The 19,554-nt window shown below is 42.2% G+C and overlaps 1 protein-coding gene across 10 annotated transcripts in view; it reads right to left on the bottom strand.

Annotated features, from left to right (window-relative positions):
• Positions 1-19,554, bottom strand: part of LOC112984514 (melanopsin-like) — a 48,191-nt gene that overhangs the window by 4,809 nt on the left and 23,828 nt on the right. For 8 of the 10 annotated variants that reach the window (XM_064510489.1, XM_064510488.1, XM_064510493.1 and 5 more), the window contains 7 exons: positions 17,492-17,625; positions 15,739-15,942; positions 15,140-15,311; positions 13,246-13,401; positions 12,095-12,202; positions 6,877-7,054; positions 3,742-3,891 (listed from right to left, as the gene is read on the bottom strand). In XM_064510489.1, coding sequence (XP_064366559.1) covers positions 3,742-3,891; positions 6,877-7,054; positions 12,095-12,202; positions 13,246-13,401; positions 15,140-15,311; positions 15,739-15,942; positions 17,492-17,625 — 1,102 coding nt within the window. Of the gene's footprint in view, positions 1-3,173; positions 3,261-3,741; positions 3,892-6,876; positions 7,055-12,094; positions 12,203-13,245; positions 13,402-15,139; positions 15,312-15,738; positions 15,943-17,491; positions 17,626-18,929; positions 19,054-19,554 lie in introns of all 10 variants that reach the window. The other 2 variants (XM_064510497.1, XM_064510496.1) reach the window with 2 other exon arrangements.

Here is a 19,554-nt window from a genome sequence, read left to right as displayed (position 1 = left end):
CACTACATGTCAAGTATGGTTTTAACCACTTACAGAATTACAATTTTGAACTTGGTCAAAGGTCATCTAACTTTTTTGATTTAACATAAGATTCATATTCCCTCCTCTTCCTGCTCCAGAAGCACTCCCCCGAGAAGAAATTCTCCCTTGCCCAACACTTGAAAGAGACTAAAAAACCAAACAAACAAAAAACCAACACATTTCTCTGCAAGGTTATGCTTTGCCTGTTGGCAACAGGCAAAGTGAAGTGCCTCGCTGCCAGGAAAGGCAGGTTTTCCAGCAATGTATGAGGGCAGGGCAGCTGTGCCTCAAACCACACAAGTGCACCATAATCGAGGGTAACTTTGGAGGATCTGTGCAACATCAGGCTTATCAAGTTAGGGTCCGCTGTTTCTGTGGTGTCCCTGTGCTCCAGACTATCCGACGGATCTGTCGTTCCAAAAAAATGCATTATTCACTATGCTAACAAAACAACAGAGAGAAAGAAACTTGAAAAAAGGAGCTTCTGGAGGAAGCGGAGTTTTCCTTGGTGTGACAGGGATATGGACATCGTGCTTGGATGTGATAAAGAGAGAGGTGCTGATTCCATGTACCCCGATTGCAGAGAAATTTATGCTTGAGCACATTTCCTGGCTTTTATAAAGAAAACGGGGGGGCGAGTCTGATGGTGTGCCTCTCAGTCTGGGTTTCCAAGCAGATAACGGTATATACTGCAACATGACGCAGTTCTACTCCACAAGCACGAACCATTTCCAAATCGCTATCTACAGTGATTTCTCCAGCTGCTGAAACAAACCAAGCTGGCAAAAGCGCAACAGGACAGCCCCTAAACAAGTGGTTTAAATAAACCCGATAGAGAAGAAAAGTCTGTTCTCCCAGATCAGAGACAGAATGAAACTCTCACTCCTCTGCCTAAGTGGATGAGTGTGTGATACGGGCTCATCCGGAGCGACAGCAAACCCACCAGCTCCGGGGGATCACATAGTGATCCCAGTCCCTGAGGACACACAACTTGCTCAAAAACCGAGGCTTTTTTCTTGACAGCATTTAAAGCAGTGTTAAAAGACATGTGCCTGTACTGTGCATTAAGGAATCTTGATCTCAGCTAGCCAATGAGCAGAACTTACAGGCACACTAACTTTTTAGATGTTGGTGAGATGGTAGGCTTAAAGGAAAACAAACGAAATGCATGAAATTTTTTTTAGGAAAAGAAGAATCTTCTACTGCTAAATCAAAAAGTTAGGTGACCCTTGACCAAGTTCAAACTTGTAACTCTGCAGGTGAGCATTTTTGGAAATGCCACAATCCCAATTCAATCATAGGCAATCCAGCGATGCTATCAAAATTCTAAAGTAAATGTCAAAATATTTTTTTTCTTTTTTTTTAAAAAAGGTCAAAGGGGTAGATTATTATTTAAATAGTCTAATTGATCTTGCTGGATAAACATTCTAGTAGAATGAATATTTATGCATTTAACTAACACACAAAGAACCTTCTCTCCACACAGGAATACTTGTTCAAAGTACTGGGAAAAACAAATTAACATTTTCAACATTCAATGTGATAGACTCTGCACATCAGCAAACACCGCTGATAATCTTAGATTGCAGGTACTCCATTTAAAGGTTATTTATCCAAATAACATTATATCAGTCATCTTTATATTATAGCAGTCATCTTTCAAGGAAGAAGTATAGTGTCTGAGTCTTCTTGTGAGCTACATGATTACTAAATTCCAGAATATTAAAATATTACTAAACACTTACGAAGACCACCTCAGAGTTATTTTCTTCTTCTTCTCTCTTAGATTAAAAGGAGGTGACTCCAGGTATAATCTCTTATCTTTGCCACTTATCTGCAACCTCGGACATTAGATCCACACACTGAGCTACTGATGGAGGGTCTAAGCCACATTTCGTTAGCAAGCAGCTGGGCCGTGGAAGGTACAAGACAATACAAGGCATGAGCCTGTATCGTCTTCCGTGACATCTGAAGCCAAGGCCTCATTACACATCCTTTCCCAGCAAGAAGTCATCTGGAGGTATAGACACAAAAATCTCTCCCAAGGCTGGTTCAAGTCAAAATAGGCCAATTCATGCTATCAAACATCGTGTTGTATAGCCCTCAGTAATACTTGGGCTAAAATTTTCCAATTTTTTCTTTTCTCTCTGTCCTCAGAGAAGAAAAACTACTTACTGCTTCTCGGTCATAGAAGTAATTCTGATTCCTGCCTTCCTTGACTTTCATGTAGTGAAACCTAAAAGTTTCACTTGAATGTGACTGTAGTAATTGTGTTACCAGGACAGAGCGAGAAGGGAAAGACTGACAACTTGGCAAACTGATTTTTGCAGCCTGCCTAACACAAGCTCTTTACCAAGCTTCAGTGTTGCATATCCTGTCTCTGACAACGGCCAAACCAGTAGCAGAGCCTACTGGGGCTGTAAAATGGCCACTCTCAAAGCGAGAATTGGGGCCACGTCGTGGGAAGAAAGCTTATGGGCAAGGTTGGAGGCTGCCCCGAGAACGGACAGTCCAGACAACCCTGTGCAAGCGATGGAAGTGGGGTATAGGAGCCTGCACCTCCACAATTTACCATCACTTCTGTGCTCTGTGTCGCTGCTTTCAACCAATGCTATTCATAACCCTTAAAGAAAAAGGCTAAGGTTTCACCCAACCTCATCTTAAGCAAGCCACTGGCAGAAGACAAGGCAGATGCATGCAGGAACAGGGTGATCAGATCACTGGAAATTCCCAGAACAGCTTCTGTTTTAAACCATGTTGTGCCTGGAGAATTAACCACAGAGCTGGGAGGAAGTAAAGGGGACATCAGGAGACACTGTAGCCTCCTCAGGCACATTTCTTTGGTTATGCACACAGCCACCACGGTACCCCCATGAAGAAGTGGGTGCTAGCCAGCCTAGCCACCGGCAGGGTCTCGTAAGTCCTATGCCTTTCTTTTCCTGAAAATTCAGCACTGACACACGCTTGACACTGCGTCAGCCATACAAATACTATTTTTGATACTAACATTACAGTATTGGCATGAACTGACTTGCAGGTGACCTACTGCTCCCATCCTCAGGGAAAAGGATGCTTCTCAGAGCATGACACCAAACCTCAGCGGTTTGGGCCATAGGTGCGATGCATCCACAGAAGACGCACTCAGTACTCACCATCTCCTTTTTCAGGGAGAGAAGGGTGGCAGCTGCCAGACTCTCCTACTCTGAGGGAGAAATGGGAGTTTCTTTCTTGTCTTCCCCCTCAACAAAAATAAAACATTTTAATGTATGCTGAAGAGAGGAAAAAGGGTGGCTTCCACCATGCCCAACTCTGTTTTGCAGCCCTGACTCGTAACAAATGGAGGCTGCCACAATGTGGGTGCAAGTGTCAGGAAGGGAGGAACCAGAGCGAGGGTAAACAAACATGCAAAGAGACAAAGTCAACTTCTTTGATTTTGCCCTGCTGACTCTGCTACAACGCAGCTTTAGAGCTGTGGACTGACCCGGGCTTTCCAGAACAAGGCAACGCATCAGTTAAAAAAAGTTAAGAAGGCATTACTAGCATTCTCAGTAATATTAAAAAAACAACACCAGGGATGAAGAGGACATCAGAATCAGTGTAAATAAAGCCTACAGATGCAACAGATGGGTATAAAGACTAAATTGTTATTCCAGAGATAACTTACTGTAGAAAGATCAGACACTAAAACTGAGGTTCCCCAGAGAAGTTGTAATTCTTTACCTTTTCTGCAGTTACTGCATTGCAGCTGTGGGTCTTTGGGAGCAGGTCCCTCTTCTCCTGTCTCACAGTTGTTGAAAAAGAGTGACTTCGGTGAGGCTGTAGTGTCTTGTTAGCTGGCTCTACAGGGTTAAGCTCTACATCGCTCCAGATCTAAACACAAATGGTGAAAGATTTTGTACAGTTACACTCTTTCACAGATTCTGAAAGCTCTCAGACTCTAGCTTTTCTTTTTCACCTGCAAGATGAGCAGGGAGCTTACACACTAACAGAAAGCTGAAGCCATTCAAACGCAGGTTTCATGCCCAAAACTTCCCATGGGGAGAGACCTGATTCTTGACCTTACCACTTACCTGGGACTACTTTTCTGAGAGCTGAAAAACCTCTGAGATCATGAAAAATGATTTCATCTCTTTTTACCAGGATGCTCTTTCACCCTTTTTACTCTCACTGCTTCTGTGATGCTTATAGCTACCTGCCACCCGGAGTCTAAAGATGGGATCCTATTATCTAAGCTAGCGCATCCAGCCTGCTTAAAATGCCTTGGAGAATCCTGCTCGGCCATCAGCCACTCTTCTGAAAGGCCTCCCACAATCGTATTTGTGTGTCCCGGGTGGATCCCCCACACACCCAGGGCTTCTCCAGCCCCACGGGCTCAGCTCTTCTCCAGCCCCACTAGCAGTGGCGCGGGAGGTGATGGGTTGGCTCCACACTAATTTTCCAACAGCGGGCCAGTGACGGAGCACAATCGTGACTCGCAATCACGTCTTTCCATTTACGGGCTTATCATGTGCGGAGGCCATCAGTCATCTCTAGCTTTGTGGTGACTTTCTGACAGAGTATCCACGATTAGATCATTCCACTGTTTTTCACGTCAACTTTTAGGTGGGGTGTGAGCAGGCTCCACGCAAGCGGGAAGCTAGTTCATAATTTCACTGCATTGCTTCGTTCGCACACCTGTGTATGACCCTGTTTTTATTCCTCCCCCCTCACAGAATTAACCTGTAAACATAACTTTATGTGACTTAGAAGTATGTTTGGCTCTCTGCACAGACATGTATACATACATACATGCAGGAAAGTGCTGGTGGGAACAGCTGCATCTTTTACAGCGCCGTTGCTCCCCGCCAATACGTTATTGGAGCATTCCAAAATTTCACTCTGTATTGCTGTCACGTGAGAGTCATTGAGCTGAGCTTTTATTTCAACAGCTGCTGGTTCATCTAAAATCTGTACAGCTGCACTGGACTGCCGGTTGCCCAAAGGACAATTACCCTTGGCTGCGTCGACTCAGCGCAACGCTGAACGACACGTCACCACCAGCAGTTGTTTCATTTGAGACTTGTGAGCAAAAGTTATGCCAAAGGCTGAAACCACCATATTTTCCCATCTCTTGAGGGCAGAGTGTTTTAAACGCTAAACCAAAGCAAACACTCACAGTAACCTGCCAACCTGAATGAACCAAAACCAAACAGCGACCAACAGAAAAGAACAGAAAACTTCTTGGATCAGCATATGTGATTCTGCCAAAATCACCTCATCTGATATCAAACAAATGATTAATGGGGGGAGGGAGGAATTTAGGAATAAACTTGAAGTCAAGAAAAGTTAGAAGGTAAAAGGGGCAAAAAAAGATTAGAAATAAGTAAATGAGTAGCCTCCTTGTTTCTAACTATTCCAGCACGTTGCCATGTCTCTACCCACACTACCTACAATCAGTGAATTCAGCACAAGTGAAGTGTAGGCAGGCAAGCACAGCCCATGCAGTCCAGCAGGTGCTTTGTTTGCTCAGGCTGTTAAACACTCTCACACAAAATATACACCTTCTGATGACAGGGTATCTGCCTGTTGCATATACTAACCTCGTATTTCAAGGATAATCTGAGAGTTTTACAGGTTATGAAATTATCACAGTAGATACTCTAATGGATCATTGTGTAATCAGCGGTCTGTGAGTGGAATTTAACCAGCAGGCTAAACTATTTCATTTTCATTTACATTGCAACAGAATTATTTGTGCATTTTCTTAATACCTTCCAGAGCCAAGTCAAATACAACATTTCAGAGCACCACAAAAGTGAGTCATTCATGAGACTGGCTCACTAAATGCTCACTTCTGCTTTTCCTATCAGGCTAAGATCTCTTGCCCTAATGTAGTGGCAATCAGCTGACTATGAAAGTGCTCCCCACGCCCTGAAGACTGTGACATCTTAAGCTAGCAAATTTGGGGATCCTCACACTGTGCTGCTTGATACAGCGGTGTCATACTTTGCAGGAGCCCTATCACACACATCTAACTTGGTCTGGCTCAAAACCAATCCCTATAACAGTAGGCTAAAAAAAGGCTTTGCCCAGGCTAAAAGGCCTTTTCACTCTTCTAATTACTACTTTATTTTTTTAAAAAACTTTATGATTGATGTATTTTATGAGTAGCAATAGACAGAGATTGCCACTTCTAGAGCAGGTCTCTAGAAGTAGCTTGTCCACTGCATGGTATCTGAACACCTTCTTATTGCGAATGACAGATTTCTACTTTTGATTTCTAACTCCAGTAACCCTACTGCTATGAGGCTTGGCTTCCATTTAATCCTGCTTGGCAGATAGAGAGAGAAAGGACTCACTCAGCTATTTTCCCAAATGTAACTCCAAATGACACGTTATACATTCTGAGTTTCTGTCCTGTGACTTTTTCCTACAAAAAGACTCCATGCTGTGGGCAACTACTGCTTCGTTATTTTTAATCCAGACCTCCATCCTTAATGATACTTAAGATGCTTACAAAACATCTAGCTCTAGATGCAGGAGTCTTTTGCTCTTCAGGGTTAGAATCCAGAAAAACAAATCCAACAACTGGCTGTGCAAAAGTAGACTTCCTTTAACATAATGAAATGTTATTAGAAATGTTAGAAAGCTTTGGACAGGTCTGGATAGGATACCACCCTTGCAGGAGAGGGTCCCTCTGGAGGAGAACTTTCCCATTCTCCATCCCCTGCAAATACTGAATTATGTAGCAGATGGTTGGCGATATGGAACGTCCATTCTCTAACTTTGAGTATGTATTTACAGAGTCACTTAAATCTGAGAGTCGGACAAACATTGTACTCAAACATGACTTCACAGAAACAAGAAAAGACTTACAGCCTCTCCAGTGGAAACCGATGAAACGCAAGTACTTTTGGTCCTGAAAGCAGAAGACTGGTGACTGGAGAGAGAGGCCCTGAACGACGACGACTCGTTTATGGAGCCTCTCAGGAGATCGCTCTTCGACAACCGTATTAGGAACCGCAGGCAGGGAACAGCATTGTGGATGGTTTTTCTGAAGGAAAACAGGAGAAGAAACACAAACTATACAATATCATGCTGACAACTCGACTTTCAAAATCACGTTGTAAAAGCACCATCTCTTTCCATAATCTCAGCACAGATTTTTCTTGGACTGATGAAGGCTTAATACTACATAGAAACAGCATGGTATATCTAGCGGAAACTATTTAACAGGGCAAAAGGAAAACAGCGGGTGGCTTCAGGGCCTTGGATCAAAACACCCATGGAAGAGCTGCATGGACGAGCAGTAGGAATGGGTAATACCTCGAAAAACGTGATTGGTTCTGATTTGGTTAAAATATTAACACAGAAAACTTTCCAATTAACTGCTATGAAGGCCTTCTCCGTGCAAACAGGAGGAGTGAACAAAAGAAAAGGGAAGAGGGCCTGAAGAATTGCGTATTGGTATTTATTTGTATCAAGCAGCCCCAAAAGCTCTTGTCAGGAATCAAGACACTATTCTGCTCCACACAAGCATATAGCAGAACCATGACCTTGGCTCGAAAGGGCTAAAAAACGACCTGTTTGTTAAGAAATAAGCTCAGGCTGGTGCTGAAAAAGCAGTAGCCAACTTTTTTCCACAGCTGAGATGAGAAGCTGAAGCATTTCCTTCAGACACAGACGTGTCTGTCACGGGGGGACTAGATCAGCATAAGACAGTCCACACAGGGCTGTAAACTCTTCAGTAACCTGAAGCTGGTGTAGGACATGCTATCCTGCTTATTAAGTGGGATTTCATACTGAGACCTCCTAATGCTGGAGCCTCAGGAAATGTATCTGATGAAGAATTTTCAGAGACAACATAAAGACCATTTTTGAGGTCTGGAGAGACAGGAGTTTCAATCTTACTGATATTTGGGAGGAATGCTGAATGGCATTTTGTGGGCTGAGGCTAAAGCAGGGATTTTGTTCTAATACAACACAAGTAAAATACAAAATAGATATAAAATGGAGGTGCTTAATCATATTTTTATAATACTCTGAAATAATATAAAGTCATCCAAAGTCAAATATTTAGTAATTGGAAACAACTTTTTGAGGAAATACTACACAAAGTAATTTATTCAGTTGTTTATGATGGAATAGTTTTGAACAGTTCATTTTGGTAAAACTAATTCACTGGGGGACAATTTGGAAACCCAGGAATGCAGAATTTTCCTATTTATGCTATTTATGAATGGTTACGAAACCTAACATTTCTGCAATTCTAACACAGCCAAGCAATGTTCTCTGCAGCCCACGTACAGGTTGCTAAAGGAATGTAAATTTTCTCCACCCCGCAGAACAGTATTTCATGAAATAAAACTTTGCATATTTTTCCTTACTTATTTAGTAACTCACATTTTTTTTGTCGTCTAGTGATACATATCAGGGAGAGAAGTTTTCTTCTTTCTTTATTTGGCAAGGGGATGGAACATGACAGGATACTATACAACAGCTAAACTTCCAAAGCAGTTCTTAAAAGCCCTGGGCTAGCACAGGCATCAATATTACATCTTCAGTGACTTCATTGTCACTTTTTTTTTCTTTCTTTGCTTGAAGTAAGGAAACCCCTACAAAAAGACTTTGATTTGTTAGCATGTGCAACAGTAATTCTCTGTGCAAAAATAAGCAATCTGCATTGGTAGCATTAAATCACTCTGATCTGCACCTGAACTCTTCAGATTCTGATTTCCAGGTGCCTCTTCTTAGTGAGATTTGGAAAGGAATTTTGATTTAATCCAGTTCAGTATATCCAATACCGAATGGCAATTCCTCCCTACCCCTCCCACCTTACTCTTCTAAGTAAAGTAATTTATCCAGGGTATCCATAATGGGCCAGTCTGTTCAGGCCCATTAGGGATACCATCGGATAAATTACTTTAAAGACACAATGTGGGTGATTAAAACATCTGGAAATGATTCAGAAACCCTGATCTTTACACATGCATTCATTATTCACTGTTCAAGCAAAACTGGTCCTGCCAACATATTTTCACCAGCTGACTGTTGGCAAAGTATAAACTGTAGCTACTTTTCCAGTTTTCTAACTTCACGCTTGATTCATCACAAGCGACACAACATTACTTCTTTTCCTGACTGAATGACTTCTTAAGTCGGTAAAACACCCTCACAACAACTACATAAACACTTCTTTTGTTTATATGTCTAGAAATACACATTAGGAAGCAGGGAAAAAAATCATATTATATGAAAGTCTAAAATATCCTGTTGTGGCGCAAGCCCTTTTCTTAATGCAGTCCTCTGCTTTCTAAGTTTTCGAAGAAAAGGAAAAGCCAATGCTGGTAGGGAAAAAAAAAACCTCACCGAAGCAGGTCACTATATAGCATCTGCTTTGAAAACATTCACTTGACCTTGGAAAAACAACATATGGAAATCACTGAACACAAAAACTTTGGGTCAAAAAAAAAAAAAAAAAAAAGAAAAAAAAGAGAAAAAGAAAAAGAAAAAAGCAGGTTCATAATGTGCCAGCCAGCCATGCAAATCTTCTCATTAAACTTCTGCCAGCCATTGGAGACTAATCTTTTTTTTATCCTAAATTAAGACACTCAGTAACCTTCAAAAGCTAAGATGGACTCTGTTTTTGGAGGATGCTAAACTGTGTTAGTTGCTATAGCAGATACTTTCATACAAAATAGATATTTTCACCATTTTCGGTGCATTTCCACCAAGTTTCGAGGAAGCTTTAGCTGTTTTTACAGCTCTGCTTTCATTCATCAGACATTCAGGACAATTAGCGCCCTGTTTTCCACCTCCCAAATCAGGGCTCCAGGCAGAGTAACTCAGCGGCCTTTCCACCTCGCTGACGAGGACAAACGCGCGGACGAGTGACCCTGCCACCCGGCAGCACCCGCTGCTCGCGCTTCAGCGCCGGGACGGGTTTGGCGCAGCATCTCCTCACAGGAGACACGCTCTGAAAGAACTGCTCCCAAATCTAAAGAAATGCCAAGTAAGTTCTGTTAGAAAAATTCCTCCTTTTCTGTAATAGCGTATTTTCCACTGCAACGGTTTAAAAAAACACATTGCTTACAGCAGCAATAATAGATTGCAAGCTCTTTCTGAGCCGTGCCTTCTGTGTGCGGTATAGCTGCTTCTGAGTATACTGCTGCGAGTGGTGCAGGTGAAGGGAATATTTAGGAGACAACACTATGCTGGAGATAGGGCTGAAAAGAGAATGGATTTATGCCCCTTCCCTCGGGAAAGAAGAAAAAATAATAAAAGAAAAAAAAGACTTGCTGGGTTTTTGGAAACAGCAACTTGCTTTGCCAGTTCCTGAACACCTCTCTCAGCCGAAGTTGGGAGGACATTTCTAAATAAAATGGTGACTTAGAAGAGAGAGGGGGGAAAAAAAAAAACAAGCTTAGCTGGAACAGTTTCTAGCCCCCAGCTAGCTCAGAGAGCAGTGTTTGGTCACGCAGGCTGCAGGAGCAGGTATGGGTGCCCCTTGCAAAGTGCACGGCATCTCCTTCCCATGCTTTTCCCATTCTGCCAGGGGACAACTCCACTGGTCTCTATGGAGATGCTGGAAGTCCCTGAAGGTGTTATTAACAGAGACTACAACAAACTTTCTTCTGAAAAGGGAAAGATTTTTGATTCTTTGGAGGTCCATCTTTTAAAGGACATTAAATTATCATTCTTTTCTGCATTCTATTCACCTGATCTTACAGGTTTCCCATCAGTGCAGGTGTACGGAAATCGGCTCACCGTTACCTTTCTGATCATCTCACCTCTGTGGGAACAAATTATCTTTATACTCTCCGTCCCTTGCTTCACTATAATCCAACAGGCTGGATACAAAACAGTACTCAAACCTTTTGACTCCAAAACTCATATCCTGGCTGTGAGAGAATTAGCAAGAAAATAAAAAGGAAAGAAAAGTCATCTAACCATTCATAAAAACATCTAAAAACATCCACTTTCTTTTTTTTTAAACCATAATGGAGGTGTATAGTGGGATTTAAAAGAAGGATCTGGCCAGCAAAGCACAAAATTCAGAGGATTCTCAAAGGAAGATTTATAAGATAAAGCAAGGTGATGATGATGATCAGAAATTTTGGATGCATCAGTGCATGTTCCAAGTCTATACTGATGGGTCTATAATGCAATTGGTTATATACAGCACGTACAGATAGGAGAGCAATTATATTGATTTTGATCTCCCTCAAAAATCCTTTCCCATATAACTGGAAAACTCAATATAGACAATGCAGCTTGTTCATATTGAATAGTGTTTGAGAATTCATTAGTAAAATTTGTGATAGGCTGCCACAGTTTTCTATTTTAAAATATTTACTAACTGATATGCATAATAATATGTAGAATGAAAATGTAGAATAATTTTTCTATGAAGCCCTAGGTTCAGAAATATTTCCTGTGTATAAAAAAACCTGAAGTGTTCTATACAAGTGATGAAGATTACATTTTGCACATTGAACCATAGTGCTGCAGCCTGGTACTTCTTTTTAAAAAGTCTAAGCTAATATTTTAAAAAAGGTGAAGAATGGAAAGGCTCTCCTAAAATTTACCTGGAACAACTGAATAAAACAAATACGTGAACCGAGCCTTCCAAAGAGATCTTGCAGCAAAACAGAGTATTTCAGAACCATCAGCTTTATTTTTTTCAAGGCAAATACTTGCCGACCAGAGTTAGCAAATTTGCTAACCAAAAAGCAATATTTTTAATTACAATTGAAAACTTTCTAATTTTTAGGGACCTCTAGGTGGATTACTGGCTTCTGAGAGCTCTTATTTTGCACTGAACTTCTACAAAAATGCTATTTGCTTCAACAGAGCTTCTCCCAAAGCTCAGCACATCTGGAGCACCATACGCAGGGTGGGCTCCATCACACGCGACCGACTCAAGATGTCCTGGAGTGACTCCAGCACGCGACCACCCGGATCTGAGCGCAGGGCGGTCGGGGGCAGGAGCACAGGCTGCATGAGGCGAGGCTGAGGGAACACGCTTCATTCATTCATTTTAAAAAGCACATCTGCATCTATAGTAATACACATACCTATATGTTTACTGTACCTGTATCTTGGGTGAATTATGGCGTATATGATGGGGTTGTAGATTGCAGAAGCTTTGGCAATAACAGCTGGCACAGATTTGGAGTATGGCGTTAAGATGTTGCTGCGGCTAAAACAAAGCAAAAACATGACACAGAGCTATGCCATGGATTAATGCTAAGTTACCAAAATGCATTATTCTGTTTTGACTGCTTCTGCGCTGTGACCCCATGTCAAGAAGTACCCCTGAAAAGTTAATTCCTTAAAATACATTCCTTGCTCAGACTGAAGGCTTGCATTTGTCAGTGTATACTTGGTTTCATTCATATGGAGAAGCTGACATGCATGTCATTAGTTATCTGCCTGAATATGGCCAGGACACACACAGTCACCTTCCCTGTTTCTCTGCGAGTCAGAAAGAAAAAGAAAAAAAAAAAAAAGTGATCTGTGATCATCCAGGAAAAGGTCATCCAGGATGGTCCATTCTTGACCTTCCAAGAAAAGGGAATGGCAGTAAGAAACCAGATTGGAAATTAAAATCTTTTAGCAGCAACCTCCATGCTGCACAGTAGTGGGTGTCAGTGACTCAGCCCCAAACACTGAACAGACGAGAGGACTGGAAGTGGTTTGAGACCAATATTCCCCTTTTTGACTTCAAGCTCCCACAATCACATGTGCAATTGCAGGATAATAATAATTAATATATCAGTGGCATGGAACATGCACTGACACCAGGTCCCCTTGGAGGGGAGCACAGGTGGAGGACAAGGAGGTGGACAAGTTCCTGGGGTGAAGATTTGAGAATATACTCTCTTTTCTGACCTTTTTCAGAGGTAGCAGCGCACAGAAGAAGATTCTTGAGAAAACAGATATTAGGAAAGAAAAGAGGTAACTCTTCCGTGAAATCGGAATTCATACGAAGAAAGTATCATGAGGGAGAGGAAACAATGTGTACCAGCATGCAGATAAAAGGTCACAATATTTTAAATAAATAGACAAATAACCCTTCTCCTAGATTTATCCACAAGATTATAGTAAGGAATGCAGTATCATCTCTCCTGTAATAATGGTTTTAAATCTTTTAAAAGGGAGACCTGTTTCTTGCAGATAACAACACTAATTGTATTTATATTTCAATATTACCCAAGTTCTTTGGATCACGTTTCCACTTACCCTGCCCAGGCAATCAAAGTGACACAAGCATAAGGAGACCAGGATAAGACAAATACAACGATGACCACAAAAGCAATTTTTGCCAGTTTCCACTCATTCTTCATGGACTGAGAGAGGTAGGATTTCCGACTGCAGGACCCTAGCTTTTGGACAGCTCTGTGGGGGAAAAAAAACACAGATATGTCAGCAGGAGGGCAAAGACAGTCAGATGCAACATCTGCAACACGTTCATGGCAGCACGAAAAATGGAGCAGCTTTCGTCTTTCCCTGCTCTAACTACTCTCTTCTGCTCAGGTGCTTAAAAATTTGGGATGGAGAAGACTGTAGTCAGACGGCCTCAGACGTTTTGTTTGAGCTCAGTCTGCCTGTGGGATGGAGCCAGAGGACCCTCGGGATTAGGGATGACGGGCTGGGCAGCTGCAAGCAAGCCTTGCCAAGGTGGGTTTTGGGCTGCAAGGGGAAGCGATGGGCACCCTTGCCTGTCATGGCTTTCAGGGGCAGAGCAAGCGAAGGCAGAGCCGGACACAACACAACAGATCAAATCTGATGGCTTTTCTTTTCGAAAGGGGAAAACATCCACTGACCTTCATTAGTCTCAGCTTCCTGGGTAAAACGTGCTGGAACAGCCTGACCACTTTGAGGAATCTGGCCCCAAACACTTAGGGACCAATTTTACTTTCTTGCAGGTTTACTGGCCAGAGAAGAGTATTTTCAGAGCAACCACAACAGGCTGTCCCAGTATTTTTGTCCAAAAAAAAGGAGGGGGGGGGGATCTCTTCCCACATCAGAACATAACAAACACCCTTCACTTTATTAAAAAAACAAAACAAAACCAAAAAAAAGCCCAAAAACTTATATGGCTTAGCACAGAAGTAACAGATTTTACAAATCAGTGCTGTTATTTTAATGAAGATCTATTTCTGGCTGCAGACAGTAATTACCAGTCAGCAGGGTAACAAACTGCTTCGTGGTGCCCTGTGAACATACCTGCAAACTAAGTTCACTGTGTTAGTGAGTGAAAGGCATGCAACAATCTTGTCGCCATCGTGCTTTGTGGTCCAAGAGGACAGCTCCGGCTTAAGGATCAACCTTTGCTTATTATCAAACATGCAAACACAAAGCATAATAAAAACCAAAACCAAGGCCAAAACACAGTGCAGCAAGAACTTCAATTTGGGCCCACAGCCACATATCTTTGTAGGAACCCCTGCTGAGTAAACCTGGGGTTTAGTCTTGTGAAGCCAAAAGACTTTGAACAAGTGCTCGAAGGTAAGCACCAATTTTGGTGAGAAAAGCCATCAGAGCTGATGACACAGCGGGAATGCTCACAGCTTCAGCTGGCGCTTGATCAGACCAGAAACAAATGTGCTCATTAGGAGGAAAAAAAGTGACAAACCCAAATTCCCTTATCCACCTAACACCCTGCTGTTTTTTACTTCAAACCTACAAATATATAGCAAGGATCTTGTAAAAAATTACATCCTTACAAGCAGAACCAGAGTTTGTGTATACAGTTGTTTATCTGCTTGCGTAAACCATAAGGTTTTCTGCGATGTCTGTGTTAAGCAGAACTGTCAAAAATAAGAACTGTTTTGTTTACAGATTGGGTCAAAGGCAGGTGATGACCCAAGTGCTATGTGCTATTCATTACCACAGCCAGGGCTAAGATTAGAACAACCTGAGACTTCTTCCCCTACTCCAAAACACATACATCTACTCCAATTAGTACATTGGCAAAATATTTCTCCATTCACAGGTGTTAATGATCTGCCACTTTACTCCCTAAATCAGTTCAGATTCATTTTGAGTTCAGATTTATCTGCAGCTAAGGAAACTGAGAAAATCTGCTAATGCAATAGAAGAGAGATTTACACATTTCAGCTACATTGCTTACCTGCCAGTACTTCTTATGGCCAGGAACATAAATAAATAGCAATGGAATATTATTACCAGGGGAATAAAAAACACGCAGCAACATAAAATCATGGTGTAACTTCTGTTTGCAGGGGAGTAGGTTATATAGTCCCATGTACACGATATCATCAAGCCCTCAGGCACATAGGAACCTACGAAATACATGAAATACATTATTTACACTTATGCCCAAAGCTTGCGTAGTTACCGATTCAACGCCTGAGTAATTAAAATAAATGCCGTATTGCACAGATAGTCTTCATTAGCTACGCTGGCCATACTATATGCATGGTCTGAGACTGCAAGAGCGCACTCAGAGAGCAGGTCCAGACTGCTAGACTCTCAGACGCACCTAGTAGTCTACCTGCAGTTTGGTCTGCCTGAATACAACCGGGCAAAAAGGGTATCTGCACTGCAGTAGGTGCAGATACACTGCATGACAGCAGAGCGTCGTGCGGTAGCTATGCCTCCACCCGGGAGCTTCTCAAAAACTTCACTTTTTCGTATCCCGAGCAAGGCACGGCGCACAAAGCAGGGAACGCTAGGCCCCGACGGCGCAGAGGAGAGCGGCCGACATACTCCACCCCAGCAGCGGGGCCACGCTCCACCCCAGCGCGTAAAGCCAGACGAGGGCGATGATCTGCGCGGCGCGTCTCTTGGAGGTCCGCTGCATGGACCGCAGGGGCTTGGTGATCACGAGGTAGCGATCGACGGAGATGGCTAACAGCGTCATCATCGAGGTTATCCCGAAGAGCGCCCCGCAGAACGCGTACAAGTTGCAACCTGAAGCGGAAAAAGGGCACCTCAGGGTTTTTCTGTAAACGGCAGATGTACATTTTCTCTCACAGCCTCAAGTGATCAATTTCCCTTTTTTTTTTTTTCCTTGGCTCAGGACTTCTCTCCCATTAGAAGATTTTTCTTAGCCTCACAATTTCATAATTAATAAATGTTTATTAGGAAAGCCCCAAATATTAATAAAATCCAGATGTATATATTAAACAAGTCCTTCTCTCCACTCTGGGCTGTAACCAGGAACCTTTTGTCAATGGAAAACTGCCTCAAAGAAAATCCAATCTAATTAAAGTTACATTTTCCTGGACTGTTGCCCAATATATCGATCTGAACTGGCTGCAGCAGATATGCCTGCTAATGACAAATGGATGTTTCAAAAATGACTTTGGTTTATATGGTTTCAAAACGTAGAAGTGGTTTCAACCCAATGGCTAACATCAGCTGTAAAATACAGCTCCGCTCCTATTAAATACAACAGTTTTATTAAACTTACGGTTTTTACTTGAAACAGATTATACTCCCCCCGATCTCTGCATTCAGGCATTGTGCTAGCAGATGAAAACCTGCAGAGTTGCACTGCACCTCGTTTGATCTGGAAATCTGCTTCAAACAATCAGCCATTTCTTGAGATCTTGTGCCACGCCATATGGCTATGGACCGCAGCCCACCAGGAAGAGGAGACACCTCTAACACCAAATTCAGCCTTAAAGCAATCTTCTTACAAAGTCTTTATAAGAAACCCAAAATAATGGACCAAATCCTACTCAGCCTAAGTCAATTGCTTCATTTGTGGCAGCACGATCATTTACAATCAGCGAATAAGATGTGGGCTGATTTTATCTAACTGGATGAGCAGGACTAACAACCTTAAGCTAATGAATAGCCCCTTCTACGCTGCTAAATAATACATTGCCTCTGGACTTGCTCCACCAATACGCTACCACTGCTTGACGCAAATTTGCATCCGACGATGTGATAAGCAGTAATAAACAGTGCATCAGGCCTTCTGAAAACGTGTTATTCTTGTATTTGATCTGTAACTGGAGCATCTCCTTTTCTTCCTTGCCGTTGGAAAGAAAGGAACTCAAATTTGCACAAAGCCCTCAATTGACTCTCATTATTTAATTCTCTTAGTTAAATCTGAGATTCCCAGAAGCATGCTAATGGATATCAACATACATTTCAAAATAAATATGTTAATTTCCTATTAAACCGAATAAGAAAAAAAACAGTTTATGACTTAAGAAACCTTTTCTACCCATCTCCAGCAATGGTACCTGCCCTCGACATGCTAAGAAGTCGCACGATTAATTGTTGATGTTGACTCTTCTCATTCTAAAATATGGAAGATGAAGGAATCAAGCCTATAAAAAGCCACACAGTGCTTCTGCCATTATGTTGGCTGATCACACCAAGATCCTCTGCTGTCGCTCAAGAATCCCGTGCTGCCATCTCCACAGCACAAGCCAAGAGCATGATGGCTAAAACGGGTTGTAGAAAGCGCAGAGCTAGTGTGGTATCAATTAGTGTTGCAAAGTACCTATATCTCCAAGAATCCACTCTTTGTGCAAGCTGTTGACAAAGCAGATGGGCGCCTGGGAAGCAGACATCAGCAAGTCGCTCACAGCCAAATTCATTATGAAGTAGTTCTGTGGCGTCCTCAGCTTCTTGTTGCTAAAAATACAGAAATACACATTTTAAAATATTCAAAATGAACAGCCAGTTAACTTCACTTACTAAAACAAGCAAATATTTTCCAGGTTGCAATTGTTTACTTCACCCATCCGCCAATTCCTACAGCTTCAGATGGAGTCATTTCAAAGCGATGACTGGCAAGGGCAAGGGGAATAAAACGAATCATTTCCTCTTCCAACAGAGAAATATGTTTGTCCTGAAGAAAAGGATTCTGTGCAAGAGAAGAGCAGTCTCCCTCTTTCCCCAGTTCCCTATAGCAGCACTAACACTGCGTACCCGCCGTGCTTCGCAAGGTCAGGCTCTGAAGCAGGTTACAGAGCCCAAGGATGACTTCTGGTGAACTTGTAATAGCTGCTGACCTAAAGAGTCACCGCATTACCAGTAATTAAACGGTCTTTGCAAAGTGCTATGGGGCCAGCAGAGCATTTGAAAGAACACTTTTTTCCATACATAAGCGAGAACAGAAACACGCAGCTGATGATGAACAGGCAACGTTAAATGCCACGCAAGCAATTTGAAGGCAGCAGCCAGTCAGTAAGGAGACAAAGTTTGCCCAAGGAAAACAATATTTTCACTGTCATCGCTCTCCCCTGCCCCCCAACCACACACACATCTCCCCACCCTCTCATAGTCCCGCTTCTTCGGGATATCTGGAGTTATAATCTCCTAGGAAGCCTAAAAATAGTATCTGAGATTATCCTTGGCTCTGACTAAGAGGAATAAAGATACCGAGAGAGTGATACTCACTTTCACTTTTAGTTGGGGTTATTGGGTTGAACAGTCCCTCACTGTTTTGATCAAATAATACGCTCCATGAGGCATGGTAAATTAATTTTTGAGATCAGCTCACCCAAATCTACCGTGTAACTGGCACTTTGAGTGGATTTACTGAGACCGTGTAACAGGAACTATCAGTCCCTCCAAGTGAAACATCGCATTGGCTGCGTGGCTAAGCAAAGAGCTTCGATAATTCATGCTTGAATTCAGAAGTTTCCACAGTGCCAGGTGTATCTAACATAAAAAGAGATGACTTCTCACATTCTGTGAGACATAAGGAGTAGGCAGGATTTTATAAGTATCTTTGGTCTTGGAACCTTCATAGAGTAATTCTCCAATTTTGAAATAAATTATTTCTTCTCTCCAGATTGCATCCTTTCTACATTGAAGGTGTTGAAAGTCTGCCAACTGAGGCTTCTCTGATGTGCTACCAAGTTGCCAATGTTCAAAATTTACATGAATTTATTTCCTCATATGAATAAACAAACATTGATAAAGAAAGCTACCTCAACACTTCCTCAGTTCTCATGAAATCACAGGTTTCGCAGCTGTTTGCGATGACGGAGTGGGAGGGGGTGCAGAGTTCATATCTTTGCAGGTGCTCTTGTTCTGCCTAAGGAGAGTTTCCTCCTGTGCACATTTAATGCATTTATTACACTAGGTAAAACAAACAAATTTTAAGAAAGGCGTAGAGCCTGCAGTGTATTGCAAGTGTCACAAAGTGGTCTACAATTGCTGGAAATTCAGTTTCTCTTCTCTCTCATGTTAAAAGCCAGTTATTTAAAATAATGATATTATTTATTTTGCTTAAACAATTTAGAATATCAAGCTAACACCTGGTTCACAACCCCACTGGTGTTTCTGGCATGCTAAACACCCTTTACACCAAAATGAATGATGATAACAAGCTGTGAGCAACAAGGATTTGGAAAGGCAGCACCACAGTAGGGGAAAAAAGGCAATTTTTTTCTGGAGATATTTACATACTCTAGCTGCAGTAGGTTCCACTATCCATTACACTGTCAGAAGGCAACAGAGCATACAAACCGACAGAAATCCTATGATCTGCCTGAAGCAGGGAACAGGCAGATGGCATGAGCTCACTGCCTGCATCACATGGCTTCCTTGGTC

Source organism: Dromaius novaehollandiae, chromosome 4, assembly GCF_036370855.1.
Source record: "Dromaius novaehollandiae isolate bDroNov1 chromosome 4, bDroNov1.hap1, whole genome shotgun sequence".
NCBI lineage: Eukaryota > Metazoa > Chordata > Aves > Casuariiformes > Dromaiidae > Dromaius > Dromaius novaehollandiae.
The sequence above is the reverse complement of the archived record's forward strand: the minus strand, read 5'-3'. Positions and strand labels throughout refer to the sequence as shown.